This window comes from Apodemus sylvaticus, chromosome 6, assembly GCF_947179515.1.
Source record: "Apodemus sylvaticus chromosome 6, mApoSyl1.1, whole genome shotgun sequence".
Taxonomy (NCBI): Eukaryota; Metazoa; Chordata; class Mammalia; order Rodentia; family Muridae; genus Apodemus; species Apodemus sylvaticus.
In genome coordinates, this window is record NC_067477.1 from 90792603 (window position 1) to 90811548 (window position 18946).

The following is an 18946-nucleotide window of genomic DNA, read 5'->3' on the forward strand; positions in this document are numbered from 1 at the left end:
GGCACTGGGACTCCGAGCATTCTGCATAGCTCTGACCACCTCCTCTCTGCCATACAGGGTTTGAGGAAAGGTTGGACAGAGAGAGAGAGGACACAGGGCCAGGCCATCTCTCCAATCTCTCTGCCCAACCTTTCCCAAAACCTGTATGGCAGAGAAGAGGGGACCAGAGCCTTCAGTTATTCATCACATCTACCATTCAAACTCCTACCGATACGAATCTGAGTCTCATCTCCTGGCTAACCAAAGTGTGTGTGCAGGGTGCAATTACAGTTCTTGACAGACAGCACCTGGGATTCCCCCAACCATTTCCATCCTGATTCAGGGTTTGGCCCAAAGGCTCCACATCTGGGGCTGCTGGGATATTCCTCCCCTACAGCAGGCTGGGTCCCATTGCAGGGGCAGAGTTGGAGAAGATGCCGTGTCCACTGACCCAATTACTCTTCTCACTGCTCCTCAGCCATCTTTCCCAAGCCTGAGTGAAGTTGGAGTCAAACTGTGCTCATTCACTCAGCTCTCTGTGTGCCCTGAGTGAGTCACAGAGCTGTAGTAAAGGACCACCCCACTCCCTACTGGGCAGAAGCCTGACTCCAATATTCTTCAACCAACCTCTGGAGGGGCCGTGGTGGTAGATGGCATCCGCCATGGTTAATATTGGTGACAGTATCAAGAATCACCTACAGCTCTCACCTCCGGGCATGTTTGTGAGGTAGTTTCTAAATTGGTTAATTGAGGTGGGACAATCTACCTTAAATATGGGTGGCACCAATCCACAGGCTGGGGTAGCAGACTAAATAAACAGGAGCAAGCCAGCTTCAACCAGCACTCATCCCCTGCAGATGCAGCCAGTGTGACAGCTGCCTGCTCTTCTGCTGTGATGACAACTCCTGATAACTGTGACATAAAATAAGCGTTTTGATCCTTTTGTCAGGTATTACAGCAACAACAAAGTAACTAATTTACAGCGTCAAAGGGCAGCATCACCCGGATGCCTGCTTTACAGAAGCCATTTGGCCCCAGCTCTTCGCTATCGCCTTGAGAACAAGTTTCGCTGAGTTCCAAGTCTGAACCTTTGCCTCAGTTCAGGTCAGAAGAGACCCCCCTCACTTGGAGCCCCTACCTGGGCAAATGACAACAGGCTTGGTTACAGGACAGTAATGACCACCGTGTTCATGACAAGGATGTGCAGCTTTGACCACGTTTAATGTGGCATGTTTTGCCCTTTTCAGTTCCCGTGAGTTCTCTGTGGAGACTTAGGGATGAGGACTTTGGGGACAGACCTGGGACTAATTAGGATGGGGCTAGCTGGCCTAGTGGGTAGCAGGTGATCACACGTGTAGGTCATCAAGGAACAAACAGACAACAGTGTTTAGAGTCTCCCTTAGTTACCATCAAAGCCTCTGTTTGGTTTCCTGCGTGGCAACAAAGTCAGGAGGGAAAGGAGAATTGTGGCATCTAGAATAAACGTGGGCTAGAACACTGAAGATCCTCGGTGGTGGGACACAGAGGGAGCCGTCCAGCATGCAGGGGGCAGTCATTGTCCTTGCTCTCCTAGGAATCACCTCAGGTAAGAGCCCAGTGAGCCCTGTGTACTGCAAAGCCTTGCTTGGCCTGCTTGCTTTGCAGAACACCATTTCATGGAATTTCCCCAGAGAAGCCATGGGCATTGTGAGTCTCACTGCTGTGAGGGCTTCTCTGCAAGGAAGTGTGAGAGACAGTAACCCAGGAGAGGCTGCGTCCTGGGGTCAGAGGTCCTGGAGCAGACATGCCTTAAGGACCACGGCAGGGCCTGGCCTTGTACAGAGCACACTCCTTAAGGACTGGCCTGTGTGAGGAGCCTCTCTGAGAACTAAGGTTGGGAAAAGTGCTTCGTAGAGTCTAGCTGTGTGCAGGTGCCTAGGTCAGCCTTCGTGACAATTTGTCCTTCTTAGAGGCATTGAACTTGGCAAGTCATCCTTCAGGGAAACAGCTATGGAGGGGCAATTGTCTCCCTACAGAGCAAAGGCCAGTTCTTCTGCTAAAAGACCCAAGCAAGATCCCGCCTGACATTTCCTATTCACTCTCTCCATTCATGAACTTCAAAAATGTTCCATGATTTTTGAGAATACCTTTGGATTGTTGAAATTAAGCTTGTTAGATGAAGTGTTATATTTTGAATAGGTAATGTATGCATAAGATACTCACTCGTGTTAATTTGCAGGTTAATTTAGGAGTAACTTACCTCCTTGATGAGTTATATAGAAAATACTTAGAAGAGCACCTAGCAGCATAGTAAGGTTGTACTGATGATTTATGCCGTTCATTCTCCAATCATAGTTCTAGATATTTGCTCAAATCTTCCTCTCGTTCCCTCAAAGGTAGTTTAGTTTCCTTTATGTGGATATTTATATCCATATCTCATTATTTGGGTGTATGTATTTTTCTTTCTTTAATTTTATAAATAGAGTCTTTTCTTCTCTTTCATCTTTTTGCTCACTGGCATACTATGAATGGTCAGCTGTTAACGAGTTTTCTCAGCATCTCTAGCAGTGTCTCCTTTAATTCACACATACTTTCCAGGATTGAAGAGGATGAACATTGGTAGTCCACTCTGCTGGTTGCCGTATGCACCGTTTCTTTCCCTTATCTAATTGCCAGGCCTGTCCTTCCTGACCACTTTTAATTAAAAAGAAAAGTGAACATTCCTGCTTCTGTACCCCAAGGCACGATGCTAGCTTTTGACGTAAGGTAGAAATGTTTTCTACATTCAGGAGATGGTTTTATCTAGATGATTAGTTCTAAATCAAAATGGATTTTTAAATCAAAATGCTTTTTCAAGATCCACAAAAATGAATATTTGATTTTCTTCTTGGATCTGCTAATTAAAAAAAAATAACCGGGCTTCAAAATATTGGCCCCTCCTTCACCCAAAGCTTTAGCTGTAGAGGGCAGAAAGTCTGCAGAGTAAAAGCAGACCGTGAAGGCTCTTGAAACGTTTGAAAGTTCCCCCGAAATATGAGCTTTTGAGCTATAATTGAGTTAAGAGGTGACATTTATTGTCACCAGGGGAAGAGTGAGGTTAGGCTGTCACTGACTTTCCCTTGAACACTGTCATTTGGAACGCTGTCATCAAATATGTGGAAGAAACAAATTGTACAAGTTTACAGGTACTTGTGGACTTGGGATTTCCCATAGAAAAGTGCGTCCCACCCTCTTCTGGCCTAACAGACTACTTACACACTGCCCACCACGGTCAAGCTTTCTGAAGGACTTTTGAGATATAGTCCTTTTTTTCCCTCTCATCTTTTATGAGTCTGGGAACCTGATTGTGGTTGCTCTAGAACTGCAGAGGTCTGGGAGGTTCTGGGTGTGAGGGAAGACCATGTGCACCTGCCTTCAGAATGTATGACAGCAGCCTGAAAGTTAGCAAAGCAGCCTCCTCTTTTCTCTCCTTAGGTCCAAAGTTTATTAAAGGCCCATGCCAAACACACCATCTCCTACATCCTTCCTCTGGTTCATCATAAACCTTCCCCCACTGCACCCTGGAACAGCCCTTGCCTCTATTCAAACAGCTCAGTACAAGACCCAAATGGTTGCCATGAGCCCTGTAAGTCTTTTCTAGTATCAACCACAGTGTCAGCCCAACAAGGTTGGGTTTTCACATCTCCAGTGCTCCAAGGACCCTCGCTACCATGATGGCATCCAGTATGTAAAGTTGGGTTGAACATCATCTTTTAGAGTCTGGTGCATGTGTATCTTTCACATTTACACCAACTGTAGAGAACATTCACCAAATGTAGAGCCTCACATCTTCTGTCCACTTCACATCTGTATTTGACTCAGTTTCTGTCCTCCCCGTCTCCTACCAAGATGTGGAAAAGTGAAAGCTTCTGTTTGGGAAGTGATCGTATGACATTCTGACAATGACTTACAAAGGAAATCCCCAGAGAACGAAAAAGAGACAAACTCTTGACTGTATCTGTGGGAAAGGGTTGAGACTAAAGTCTTTACATTTCATAAACACCAAAGAGCCAAATGGTTTTTTTTGCCAGTCAGAAAAATGAAGGACCCCTCAGAGGACTCCAGTGCATTTAAACCCTAGGTGTATAGAAGATGTCTACATTTTTAGAAAGCCTCCAGGGACTTTGTGCCACCCCATGGAAACGAGACATGTCACAAATCATGTTGCATGTCATTATGGAGTCAGTTCCCTCCTTCCTTGTTCACATGGGACCTAGAACTCAGGTTGTCAGGATTGTGCGGCAGATGCGTTACCTGCTGGGCATCTCTCCAGCCCATGTGGCTTCATCTTAACACTCATCCTCATGGTTTGATAATTCAGGAAGAAAGTCAATTTCCAGAAAGTCTTTCTGTGGTGTATATGACTCTCAACGAGACTGCAAACATTTCTCTTCCTTTTTTCAGAGCTGGCCTCAGAAGAGGCTTCCTCCCGGCTTCTTCCCCTCTTGCCCACCTCTGTGGAATTAGGAAAAGTCCAAAAGAAACCAGCTCTTCTCAGGGCAACAGTGGGGTGAGGCACCTAGACCAACACACTCTTTTCTTGCTCACTACAAGCTAATGTGATGCTCAGAATAAATACTGAGGTCCACTTCTTTTCTTCTGTGTCCTATTGGAGAATTGCCATGATTTGAGGTCAGCCTGAGCTACATAGTGAGTTCCAGGACAGTCTGAACTGCAAAATGAGATCCCATCTCAAACAAACAGCAAGTTGGGCCTTTTTCTCATTTGAAGAGGGCATATTGTGGAGCAGCCAGAAGGCCTTGACCACATACCAACCCTCAGTTAGTACCTCCAGACATATTTAAGCCAAAGAAGTGCATACTGTTTAAAAATTGCCCAGTGGATAGTATCCTGTTATTATACCACGAAATAGCTCAAGACAGTATTTATACATGCAACAGTGGTTTGTAATCCAATAAAGTACATTATGCCAAAGCCCTTAGAGAAAAAGTGACAACAGATCCTGCCTGGCTCTGGCCCTCTGTGTCTCTTATTATATGCTGCGTCTTCAGCTGTGATGAGTCTCCTTAATGTTTTTGTTCTATAGTATTTTTTTTCTCTGAAACAAACTATAGATTTTCAGATTCTGCCATTAGGCTTCTGTGGGTGTTCCCTAGCAACAGAACCCTGACTAGCAGCCATTTGGGTGGTTCTAGTGTCACAAGAGAGGTGACACTGGAGTCCCACGGAAGCCCAGCACAGTCACATGTTTAAGTGGGAATGAAGCTGAAGGGTTCCCATTTCAAATCTCTGCTTCCCCCACACTCTGATTAAAGGAGAGAACGAAGGACTACTTGCTTCCTTGTTATTAGTGTGTACGTGATGGGGGCACGCCAAGGCATGCACGCAGGCATGAGAAAACTAACCCCACAAACATGGAAAAAGAAAAGGTACATACAGATGGATTAGCAGTCACCTTAGGTGAGGTTTGTTTTGTGTCTCAAAAGCAGGGCTATAATTTAGAGAGGAAGGCTGTGCATTGCCACTTATTGTTGGCGGCCCTGAGTGGTCAGCTTTCTGGCAGGAACTGAAGCTGGGGAGGCCTCAAGAGTCTCAACACTGGCTCTCAGGAGGAGGCCCCAGAGGCTCATTCCAAGAAAGGCTGTGGTTTAGGGGAAACAGGTTCTTCATGCATCAAGATGTCGCAGCCAGCTCTATGGCTGTTAATCCATTTTCAAGTGCCTTTTCTTCTTGTTAGATGCCAACAGTTGTAATTTGATTCTTAAAGCACACATGTAAGTCGAATTGCATTAAAGCCTCCTGCCTGCTCACCAGACCCCAAAATAATCTTCTAGAAGACCAGCCTTAAGACGGAAATGTGTCTTAGGAAGGAGAGTTGGCCTTGAGCATCTGACCTCTGCTAGAGCGTGGCTGGTCACCTCTGGCAGAGGCAGTACATCACTTTCAGCTGGGTGCCTGGAGACATCCCTCGATCTTACCTGTGGAATGCATTGGTTAATGCTCTGAACATTTTAACTCACTAATGCACCGTGTTAGCATGCAACACCATTTTTGTAATTGCTAGCACTGTCTCACCTCTTTGTTGGCAGGGCATCGGGAGAATGGGGTGTGTAGACCTTATAATGGCTACTGTGATTGCCAATATCTCCAGCAAATGCTGCCAGAATTTTTTTGTTTTTGTTTTCTTCATTTTAATGATCCTGGCACATGACCTTATCCTGAGAAGAGGTCACCAGAACGATAGGACATCTCTTGCATGGATGTCGGCAGAAAGGTCACAGCTAAGGAGAGCCTACCTTTATCCATAAACAGAATGAGCTGTTCCTGATACAGACTGCTCGAGGTTACTGGATCATTTTGCTTCTTCCACAATCTCTCCCTTTCTGTCATTCAAAGCATGACATTTAAGAAAGACCGAGGACGTCGATCTTGGAGTCAGGCTCCCCAGTTGGAATGCTCCTTCTCCCCGGGAATTAATCCCACACTCAGGTCTTCTCAAAGATACGAACAATGCAGCAAAGTCAGTGTGTCCATCCCAGTAACACCAGGGCCCATCAGTGGCCAACAGAGCTTCTCAGCCTGGGGAACAGAGCTTCTCTGACCTCTCTAGTACCCCAGAGGAGATGGGCCAAGGTTGGCAGCCCCAGTGCTCTTCCCACTGAGGCTGTGGACACCCAGGAGGAGGTTATCCAGAGCTTCAGGCTCCCGCCAGGCTTACATCCCAGCAGAGTTCTCTGCGTGGTCATAGGTGTAGTGCTAGGGACTGAACCCAGACCCTGTGTGTGCTAGGAACGTGATCATCTGCTGTGTGCTTGTTTATCCTTCCTTTTTATTTTTATTTTTATTTTTTTATTTTATTATATTTTTAATTTTTGAGATAGGGTCCCACCGAATGGCCCAGATTGTCTTAAACCCACTCTGCACATACATGTATCTTGGACTTTTCATCCTCCTTCGTCTCAGCCTTCTGCTAAGGACTAGAATTACTGGCCTGTATCACTATATCCAGCTTCCGGTCCAACTCTGTGCCTATAGTTTTTCTGCTGTGGATGGCCATTTATTAATGGACATGATGATATCTTTCCAATCTCTTCTTCCTCTACCCCATACCATTCTTACTTTGTATGTTTACTTATGACTGCTTTTTATATGATTTTTGTATGTTTACTTATAGGGTCACAGGCCACTGGGCTAAGTGGATACCCTACCTAATTCAGAATGTACACCTGTAAAGGAGCTATTTCAAAATATAGGTTTGATGCAAGATATTTCCTGTCCATTCACACTGAGGCAGTGAGAAGCCAGTGATTGGAGGGGAGAGAGGAGGAGGAGCTAAGAGAAGTGAGGGGCGGGGAGAGAGAGGAGGCTCTGTGGACTAGATGAGCAGAGCAGAGAGGGAGACTCGGATATCCAGATGGCTTCAGACGTTATTTCTGGAGTTTTGGAGAGGTTAGAAATATTGGGATAAGACTTTATCATTGTAATTTGGAGTTTTATATACATAAATGTATTTGGTTAACTATTCAAGTTTAAGAGTCATGCTTCACCGGATACTTAGAAGGAGTGGTGCAGAGGCCTGGCGGAGTGGGACTCTTTTAATTACTACCCACTACATAGGGTATTATTGAATTTCTGTGGGACATGAACCCTTGGAGGATACTAGCCACCCCAGCCCACTGTAGTCAGCAAGATTGTAAAAACATGAGAGAATATGGCCTCTGCAGTGGCCAGATCTAGCTTAGTATCATAGCTTCCTTGCAATGGTCCCTAGTCTTTCCTGGGAGAAGCATAATGAAATATGTGTCAATAAAATCCCCCATCTCTAGTGAAGCCCCTGACTTTCTCATTTTCTCCTCTGTGAAATGAGGATTAATCATACAAGAAGTTCTGACTGATCTTCTAAAAGATGCCTCCAAACAGCCTCCAACAACAACAGCCCATCACTGTCCTGACATTGCTAGTGGATGAGGAGAAATCCCCCATGATTCTGAAGTTCGCTAATCACACACACTCGATTCTCAGATGACCTCATGAATCCAACAGTACTTCAAGAAGGAAAAGAACCTTCCAGAATCTTCTGGGCCCCTGCAAGAGAGAGGATGCCATTAGCACGCTAAGGCATTTAAGTGACTCTTCTCCTGGATCTTAACAAGGCCTGGAGGGAGGAGGGCAGCCAGGAGGGGTGGGGACTTCAGGCTTTGCTCTCCAGGCTGTTTCCTTGGCTCCCAGAAGACCCCGTGTTTTCACTTCCAGTGCTTAGTGAAAGCATTCAGTCTTGGGGAATGACCAGTCTCTTTTGTTGCCACAAAATGAAGTCACAGGCTAAGCAAGCTTTGTGTTTATGTTACCTTGCCTCTGTTTAAATCTACAGGAGGAGAAGCGCTCCAACTGATCCACTTGCCTGCCACCAGCAACGTGGCCGAGAATGCTCCACCTGGCACTTTGGTGCACAAGTTTTCTGTGAATTTATCAGTATCATTGTCACCTGTGATCCCAGGATTCCCCCTGGTAATCAACCCAAGGCCCTTCACTGAGGCCTTCAAGGTGAACAGACTGTCAGCAACCAACTTTCAGGTAAGCAGCCCCTCACTTATGCCCCCATGTCTATCTACAAAGAAGATACGCGCAGAATCTTGATCCAGCCATACACAGGACGCCATCTAAAGTGGCTCCCAGCAAACCGACTGGTGAGACAGAACAAAGGACCTGAACCCAGGGTGATGGCTACTTCGTCTTCACGAAAATACCCCTGGGTGATTGACACCCACACCCTCTCCCCCAGACTCACAGGCTAGCAAATTAGACTCAGCAGGACAGTGTACTGCCCTTCTTGGCTCTTGATTATGTAACTGCATCCAAATTTGGCTGAAAAGTTGTCTCTAAGTTATTGTACTAAACAATGAAAGTTAGATCTGCACCCAGATGGTGGTCTCCAGAGTCTGAAATCCCAGGCATCCTTGTGGGCTCTGTCACTGTTTTCCTCCCATTTCCTGGACCCGGTTCTGAAAGGCAATTCTGACAATTTGAGTCCTGGTGACCTTGAATCTAGGAAGTCTGCTCTGCTGTTCTTAAACCTAGTCCATCCTCTACATCAAAGAAGCAGGAAGATACAGCTGGCCTATAGAAGCATGCCCTGAGTCATCATCTGACGGAAGTTCCCAGGATCCAGACGCTGGCTCCAGGACTCAGCTGCCCTGCCTATCTATTCATGACATCTGGCCTGCTTTTAGCAGCTGCCGCCAGTCTGTTCCCCTAAGCCCTGCCAACTGCTCACACTTGCAGAGTGCTGGACACCACTGAAAATGATTCTCACGCTCCTGCTCTTGAAATCCTCAAGGTGCAATGGTTGTGATTTAACATCACCTCCCATCCACAGATGTAAGCACAGAGAGACTGTGTAGTTTGACCTAGCTTTCACAGCTAATATGTAGCTGAGCCGTAACTGGAAACCAGGGCTAGGAGCCCTGGACCTCTCATTTTTAACATCTTTATGAGCCGTTAATTTACAAGTAGACCCCACTACTGCCAAGCCGAGGGTCTCCTCAGCCCTATAGGGCTAGTCATGGGCGAGGAGTTTTCTCCAGGACTCTATAAGGAAAGCTCTGAGCCATCCAGGCAGGGGAGGGAGGGGGCAGGAGGGCCCTGCAGCAGCGGTGGAACTCTCCAAGGTCCTGGGAAGGCATTTCTCTCCTTTACCTTCCCATGGCTTAGTCTGATTTCTCTTTTTCCAGTCAAGGTTCTGAGCACTGTGGACCCAAACTACTTTTCCAGCTTTATTCAGGATGATGTCAAAGTCCATATACATAAAGTCAAATTTACTGTTTACCCCCGAATTCTATAGCCAGATTTCCTTCAGCCAAACCGAAGCCCCCTATTCCCCTCTGGTGCCTCAGGAGACCCGTTTCCCTTCCCTTCTCCCCCTCCCCTTCCCTGACTTAGTTTCCCTATATGTGAAGTGGAGATAGATATGTTGGCCAACCTACAGTTGCTGTGATAAATGAAGTACTGTGACTGACGTGGCAAGGGGCAGCCACATAAACGTTTGATAGTCACTGCTGAGAACAGACAGTTTCCCCATTCGTGTTGCTAGGAGCACACTCTCTTTGGTTCTAAGAAATCTGGACCCTTGAGAGAATTCTACTTGCTTCTTGTAGGGTGTTCAAGCTAGTTCCCGAGGGTGATATTGAGGGAAAGGACCATCTAACTGGGGACACAGAGGACTCGAGCCTGAGCAGGAAGCTGGTGTATAAATGGGTAGGCAGGCACTGGAGTGTCTCTACAGGAGCCTGGTCAGGCGGATGTGTACTCCTCAGGCAGGAAGCCAACCCCTGCAGAGAGTGCTTAATGCTGGAGCACAGCCCTGGAGTCAGCTCATTCAAACCCCACCACAACCTTATAAAGCTGGAGATATTTTTATTCTCATGTTATAGACATGGAAACTGAGGCATGGGGAAGCTACATTACTAGAAATCGAGCTTCAAAGTAAGTTTAGTGCAGAGTTTCTGCTTATGATATGTTTGTTTTGTCTCACCTTCTGTAGACAGAATAGATAGCCCAGCTCCAGATGAGTGGCTATGAGGCTTTCGATAGACAGGCTGTCTGCTGACACCAGGTCACCTTGTCCCCTTTTCTCCCCTCATCCTGTCTTCCTTCACTGAACACACTCACTTGTGGCTGTCATTTCTTCTTGTAACCAGCCGATATCTTGCAAGGTCAAACCTGATACCCACCACCTCTTCCATGCAGCCTTCTCTAAATAGAGATCGCTCACAGCAAACTCTTCTCCCTCCTGACACTCACCTCTGCCAAAGTGTGAATTGCTCACTTAGCACAGGGATGGTTTCCTGAGTTATAATCACATGGGGGGAGGGAAGCTAAAGGGACAGGAAATCCCCTGGGCTTGCACAGAAATTCCACAGAGGAATGGGACCAGAGCCAAGTGCTTTCATCACACCATGAGGAGTGTCCTGGCCCTGGGTGTGGTAGAAGCCAAAATTCTACAAGAAATCCAGTGCTTCTGCTAGAGTGATAGTGCGGCGGTATAGTATTTGTCTAGTGCTGGGTTCAATCCGCATTAGTGTGTGTGTGTGTGTGTGTGTGTGTGTGTGTGTGACAGAGAGAGAGAGAGAGAGAAACACAGAGAGAGAAGCAGAGACAGACACAGAGACACAGAGAGAGATAGAAAGACAGAGAGACAGAGAGATAGACAGAGATAAGAGGACACATGAAGAGAGGAGAGGAGATTTAGTCCCAGATGTCTGCCTTAGTCTGACTTTTACTACTGTAACGACATATCATAGACTTGGTTTTGTTTATGAAGAAAAGAAAGTGATGCTTCCTGTTTCTGGAGGCTGGCAAGTCCCATGTCGAGGTGTTGATCTCTGCCAGGGCCTTCTTGCTGCACAAGGATGTGAGCAAAACAGTCTGGTGAGGGGACAAGGAAGAGAGTCAGAGGATAACCAAGGAAAGCCTGGGAAGCTGAGCTGAGTTTGTGAGAGCTCGCTCTCAAGGTAAAGCATTGGTTCACTCTGGAGAGGGTCACACTCACCACCCCACCAACACCTCTAATGGCTTAGCTCAACACCAGCCAGTGCTGTGACACTGCTCATTCCATTTCAACACACGCATTTTAGAGGATAATTAAACCATAGCAATGTCCCTGGGCTTGTAGAACTTGTGTCCAGGACAGCTGAGGGGCCTGTCTAGGGGCCTAGTGCTAAGTTCGACACGTATTAAAATTCTGCATCTTTCCATTCCCTGTTAATTACAGCGGAATAGTTTTCTTTCCTATGAAAGGCAGCATCACCCACGGGAGGGCTTTCTGAGAAGTGTCACAGGGCTTGTGTTGGAATGACTGAGGCAGAAGAGTGGCCGTCTCAGACAGTGAGTGACAAGGGGTCACCAGGAGTGGGATGTTCCCTTCTTAGTAAAAGCCCCTTGCGAGATGCTTGCCTGTGGAGCCGGCCTTTCCCGTGGATGCCGAGAATCTTGTGTTCATTTCAGGTTGTCACCACTGGGAAAGAACGACTGGATTTTGAAAGAGGACCAAAAATATTTGATTTGCAGATTTATGTTAAGGATGACGTTGGCGTCACAGACGTGCAAGTCCTGACAGTTCAGGTGACAGATGTGAACGAGCCGCCTCAGTTCCAAGGCAGCTTGGCACAAGGTAAGACGTACCCAGGCAGTGGCATCAGGGAGGACCCTGCTGGGCAGAGCCAAACAGAAAAAAGTAAACGATCAAGCAGCTGCTTCTGCAGAGGAGGCAGCTGCCTGAGGAGCAGGGAGAAATGGGCTGGCTTCCTCTCAGCGTGCCCACGCGTGACACCCAGCAGCCTTTAGAGCTTCGCATCTGTGCTTCTTCTGTCCCACTTGGTCCCAGAAGAATGCTGAACATGTGGACCTCAACATGGGACATTTTCGAAGAACCTGGGCTCTGCCCGCCATAGGTTTATCACTGTGTGCCCGGGGCCTGGCAGGGGACGGACGTTCTATGAAGGTGGAAAGCTGGAGAGGTAGCTTGGAGGTGGGATGCTTGTATCACATGCCGTGGGTTCGCTTCCTAATATCACAAAAAAATAAAAATAGGGGCGAGGAATGGCTGAGCAGGTGAACCTTCTTCTTGTGCAAGCCTAGGAACCTGAGTTCAATACCCAGCACCTACATAATAGCGGATCGAGAGGGCGGATCTAGAGGGCTGGCCCACAAGGCTGCTTCTGACCTTCTCATGCATGCTGTGGCATGCACACCCACGTGAACCATGCACACAGGTGTGCATTTGTATTCACACATACACAGAGAGACATCAAGGATAAATAAGCTTCAAAAAAAAAAAAAACCCAATACAGATGATGAAACCTAGATTTGCCACACTCTTAGCTGTGTGCACTCTCTGTACAGTGAGAACCCCCAAGTCCATTGTTCCTCTCGGGCTCTCTCTGAACTCACCACTCAGACACTCATCTGTTCCCCCAGGGTCTCCTGGACCTCTAAAAGGTTTCTCAAACTTAGCAAGACTCTCAAACCAAACTCTTCATGCCCCGCCTCACCCTATCCCGAATCCCAAACTTCTCTAATCTCTTCCCTATTTTAGTTGATAGCACATCCAAGTTTACCCTAAGGCTGGATCTGAATTCTGACCCTATCACTTACTACATGAGATGACATTGTAACCTTTCTGACAGTTTCCTTAATTGTAAAGTCCTAGAGTATCAGAATAGTCAAAATGTATTTGTTATTATGGATCTGTTGTGAGGATAAAGGAAGGGATTGGTACCCATAAGGAATGCTCCTTTCAATGTCCTTAGCCACGCCTCAGAAAGTCACGTGGGCTGGAGCCTACAGCTGGAACAGGAACGCTGTAGCATATGGAACTGGCTTTTGGTCCCTTCCCTGAGCATCTGAGACCTCTTAGATTCCTCCATCTCTTTCCTGCTCCTCTGTATGACCACTCATCACAAACATTCCGCTGGGTGTTCAAGTGTGGTCCACAGGGTCAGTTGAACATAAGAAAAGGGATCTGAACGTGAACACCATTACACTGGAGGTGCTAGGGTGGCTTCCCAACTTCTCTCTCATCCTGGTCCACTTTCTCAGCTAGCAACAGTCCAGGTCACTGCCACCCCCTCACCTCCCCCAGTGGAGGACCTGACTAAAGACTGAAGACATGACACCCAGTATTGTAGAGATCACCATAAAGACTGAAGACATGACACCCAGTATTGTAGAGATCACCATAAACAACTTGGTTCAAATGGATTTTCCCTGGGTCTCATCTTTGCTGCTCTCTCTCTCATGTCACCAGCAAGATTAGTTGGTTCTGTTCAGCTGCAGCATCTGGATGGCTGGTGTTGGAGTTCCCCGTCTGATGAGACGCTTTTATTCCTCTTTGACTTGGAACAGGTTTAAACCTCTATGTCACAGAAAGACCAAACCCTGGCTTCATTTACCAGGTGGAGGCATTTGACCCAGAAGACACAAGCCAGAACATACCCCTCGGGGTAAGTATCCTTGGCTGCTGCTGTTGTCCATACAAGCTTTGGGCAGAAACCTGGTAGCCAAGCCTGACAGGTAGGCATCGGGGAGCAGGTCTGGCCAGGGCTCGAGGTGCACAGTGCTTTGTGATCTCATTGAGCTCGTGGTGTCCTGTGTCCACGACAGCAGAAAGAGAAGAGCAGCTGACGCAGGCACGCCTTGTTCATGTGAGAGGCTGCACGGGAAGCCAGCAGGCCCAGGCCAGGTCAAGCTGGCAGCAGCATTTGCTTCCAACCTGATACAAAGACAACCTGAATGCACTCGTGTTCGTGGGGGCCAGAAGAAGGCCCTCTGTCAGTCTTTGACTTTATTTTCTTCGGTTAGGGTCTCTTACTGAGCCTGGAGACAGGCAGAGGTCAGCAAGCCCCAGTGAGGCTCCCAAGTCTGAGCCCCACGCTGTTAGGATCACAGCCACTTTCAACCTCACCTGTTTTTTGTTTGTTTGCTTTGTTTGTTTGCTTGTTTTGACAAGTGCCAGAATCTGAACTCAGATCCTCGTGTTTGTATACCAAGTGCTCTTACTCTCCCAGCTATCTCTCCAGTCACAGAGTTTGTGGTTTATACTCATGTTTCATGAAAAAGTAGAAAATTTTCTATGTAAATTAAGTTTTGCTATGTAGAAGTATAATTCGATTTATAAAAAAAAGAAAACAACAACAACAACAAAAAATCACAGAATAAAAACAAAACAGGAGTACCTTAGTGAAGTACGCCTATTCAGAGTCTCCTAACTAAGCCTTGGTGTATAAAGCAGGAGGCCCCTGAGACGAATCTTATCATGGACTACTAAAGGGGACGTGCTAAAGGAGCCAGGGACATGGATAGAGGGACCTGCTTGTTTCTTCATTTTATCAGTTGCCATAGTGCCATGCATGGGGTACTGTGTTGTGCACGTGATGTGTGTGTCCATCCAGTGATGCTCAGTCAGTGGGGCGATGACCGTAAAGTTAGCATAGGCTGCCCTGAGGTCTCTGTCTGTCACTTTTCTGTGGCTGTGATAAAATACTATGAATAGCTGTGTGCTGCTGGTGGTGGCGTGCTCCTTTAATCCCAGGACTTGGGAGGCAGAGGCAGGGAGATCTCTGAGTTTGAGGCCAGCCTGGTCTACAGAGTGAGTTCCAGGACAGCCAGGGTTACACAGAGAAACCCTGTCTTAAAAAACTACCTTCCTCCCAAACAACAACAACAACAACAATACAAAAAATTAAAACAAAATACTATTTAGAGAATGACATAAACTCCATTTCAGGGCCAGGCCTGACTTTAAAAGGAAAGTTATCTGTTCCAGGAACTGACCACCATGACCCCCTCAACAAGCCATGGTCCCAGGAACTAAGTAACTAGCTCCAGGAACAAAGCCATAAAATCACCCCCCCCCTCCAAAGAACAGCCCTGATTGAAGAACAAGCATGGGGCCATTTGTACTGGGCACCCTTATATGGCTTGGACATCTGTGATTAAACATTCATGACATAGGAATGCGGACCACAGGCCACCAGGCACAAGCCAATCAGAAACCAACCCTGTAGCTTTCCCAGCACCCACCAATGAAACTTAGAGAGAAACTCACTCTCTAAGGTTTCACCAAACATAGAAGAACTAACAAAGTAGCCAATCAAAATTGTTTTAATGTCATTGCTTTGACCCTACCAATCACATTAGAGATTACCTAATCATTCTGGAAATTCCCCTAGCCCTGCATAAAGAGGGACCCTGAGAGTTCCCCCGGGGGTCGCCATTTTGATGCAGTGGTGACCCCTACAAGCTGGTTGATTCTGAAGAATGAACACGCTTTGCCTTTGCATAGGATTTGAGTCTGGGCTCTTCCTTCAGCAGTTCTCAGGCTCTAACACTATGACCAACGAAACTTAAGAGTTTATCTTGGCTTATGGTCCCAGAGGGATAAGAAGGGTCATTCATGCTGGGAGGTACGGCAGCCAGCTGCAACTGCTGTCACACATCTTAAACTGCAGGCACAAAACAGAGAGCAAACCAGAAGCAGGTGAGACTTTGTGCTCTCAATGCCCACCCCTAGTGCTATACACCACCTGAACTTCCAAAACACCACCACAAATTATTCAGATTCCCAAGGCTATGGGGAACATTCATCATTCAAACTACCACAGTGTTCAGGTAAAGAAAATTTGTTCATATATACATAGGCCATCTTCAAACTCACAAAGATCCGCCCAGTCCTACCCTCAGAGTGCTTGGATTAAAGGCATGTGCCATGGCTCCTGGCTATTTCTTATTTTTGGTGTTGTAATCCCCCTGCCTCAGCTTCCCAGGTGCTAGAACTACAGGTATAATACTCTACTATACCTATCTAGATTCCCATTTTTAAGTTTCTCTTTTAAAACTTTTCCAATTTATAGAGTTGGCATAAGGGTCCATTCCACCAGAAACCCACTCCAGGTGCAGTTGTCCTGGAAGGGAGGTGGCCCTCTGTAACCATAAGCCAAGATAAACTTATTTAAAGTTTCTTGTCACCAGTGCAACAAAGTAGCTCCTTTTGAACTATGCAGCTCCTTTTGAACTATGCAGCTATGTCAAGTTGTTTGGAGGGAAATGTAAATCTAGGGCATGTACAGACTGTGGGGTTGTTTGGAGGTACTTCTGGCTTATCAAAGAAAGCATTAATGATGTGTTTAACTCATGTGTGGGACAGTACAGCTCTACGGACAGCTAACACTGTCTAAAAGGATCAAAGACTAGAAGAAAAGTAATGATGGTTTCTGGGCATGGGTGGGAGGCAGGCAGGTAGGGGTGCCAAGAGGCAGAGCTTTCTGTGCAAAGCAGAAAGGATACAGTTAACTCTAGATTGATTAAATCTATGCTGATCGCCTTTGGCTTGAAGTTGCAACCTCAGGGGCACTTCAAATACTCACAGGTGTCTGACTGCTCAAGTTACCAAGGGTTTGGGGTTGTGAGGTCTAGATGTAGTGGTGGACTCTGCACGGTGGCCAGTTGTTAGGTTCTGAACGCTTTCTCATGTTGAGCATATGCTGAGAACAGATGAAGCTGCATAAAGCATGCAGATGCCGGCACACAGCAGGCAAACACTGAATTAGCATGCAAACTTCAGACTGTTTTATAGTACAGTGTTCAGAATTGCTGAGCTGAGCCAGAACAGACTTGAGTAAGCACCTAAACACGTCCCGAAAGCCACCTGGGCTAGGTCTGTGCCTGTTCCCTTTGCTGATGGGCTCCATAAGATAACCATGCCCTAAATGAAGGGTAGATTCAACAAAGATCTAACACACACACTGAAACCCCGACTCTGCAAAGTGAGGAGCATTCCAGGCAGTACCCATTTTAAGGAAGTGACATCATGTCACAGACCATATAAAATGGGAGTGCACCCAGAAGCCACCACCTTTCTCCTTCCTTTTGAAAGAAACCAGATAAGCATGCAGCTGTATATCAGTTTGACCACCCTTGTTCCATACTGTATAGACCTGTGCAACCACAGACGAGTACTGCGGATGTTGTTTTAATGCTCTAGCGCCCACATTAAAAGTACAAGAAACCACGTAGCACTAATTGCTGTTAGATCACAGACGCTCTAGCGGTTCCTCTTTCCATCGTAGAAATCAGGCCACACAACCCTGCAGTCTGTCCCTTAGGACAAAGGACTGACAGGTGCCTGCAGTGACTCAGCCCAGTCCCCTCCACTCCCTCTGCTGCCCAGTCTGAACGAGTACCTGCCTCCTAGAATGTAGGCTAACTCACAGGCTCTGGATGTCCCAGCATTCACCAAAACCTATGAGTCAGGAAGCCCACTTTGTTCTGGAGATCGGAAGGTTCTTTCCTTCGGGACCCCTGTCATGTAAAACAGGGCCCTTGTCTCTCATAAGGAAGCTATTCTTTGGAACTTGAAGGGGAGATTTCCTTTCCTTCAGGATCTCATCATGCTGACTATGGGCATGATCACACACACACACACACACACACACACACACACACACACACAATGGTTGAAATCTCTTTCCTAATAAAACTCTTCTGAAAGATGATCTCACGTCAACTCCTTTCTACAGACCTTTCCCTCTGTTCTTTTGTCCTTCATTATGATAGTTACAATATAGCTTAATTCAATATGTATGACTACCATCAAATGACAAACAAGACATTTGACATTCCCTTTTCATATGGTCGTAAAACATGGTGTACACTTTACTCCTTGACTCACCTCCATTAGATCAGCCACATTTAAGGGGCTGGGTGGCGACAAGCACACCGGCTGATGTCTCATGTGGTTGCTCAGGTTACGTCTTGATGTAGTTACATCCTCTGGGGGTCCTTCTGTGTTCTGACGAAGTACACATAGAGCTAGGGTCCAGAGTCTGTACACAAAGGGAAAGACACTGCTTGTGAATGCTCAGACTTCTGGTACCCACCGGCCAAAGGAGACTCACCCTCCCACTCTCCCACTCTCACTGCCGATGGCCTCCTTGGAGACTCTGAGGATACTAATAGGTTTTGCAGCTGGAGGCAAAGTGATCTAGTGCACAGTCCTTCCATTAAAGGGATTTCTCAGACCCTTCCATTAAGGAAGGTCTTTTGCATGAAACGAAGTCTACTTTGTCTTCACCAGGGCAGACAAAGGATTAAATTAAAAGAGCAATAACCTCACTATTAGTAGAGCAACAGAACATTCTCACTCACATCTTCGTGCTCGTAATTCTGAGGGGAACTAGCCGTTCCTTCTTCCCATGAGTACTCTATGCTGAATGGACCCATAAAGTTCATGAATAGATGGCATATTTATGTATTTATTTACTATTGGTGTGTCAGGAGTATGCATGTGAAGGTCAGAGAACTGTGAGGAATTGTGCTTAGGGATTGGTGGGTCTGGGTAGGTTTTCAAGCCCAGAAGTGGGCTCAGACCTTTTAAAGACTCTGCCAAGGTGCCTCACCCTTTCCTTCCTGGTAGCTTCTCCAGCACATCCCC

At 46.7% G+C, this 18946-nt stretch overlaps 1 protein-coding gene across 1 annotated transcript in view; it reads left to right on the forward strand.

Moving 5' to 3' along the window:
* Nucleotides 1-1518: 1518 nt before the first annotated feature.
* Cdhr3 (cadherin related family member 3) overlaps nt 1519-18946 on the forward strand; it is a 59577-nt gene continuing 42149 nt past the window's right edge. Inside the window, exons 1-4 of the mRNA XM_052184740.1 lie at nt 1519-1564; nt 8330-8532; nt 11962-12127; nt 13861-13958. Coding sequence (XP_052040700.1) covers nt 1519-1564; nt 8330-8532; nt 11962-12127; nt 13861-13958 — 513 coding nt within the window. The remainder of the gene's footprint in view (nt 1565-8329; nt 8533-11961; nt 12128-13860; nt 13959-18946) is intronic.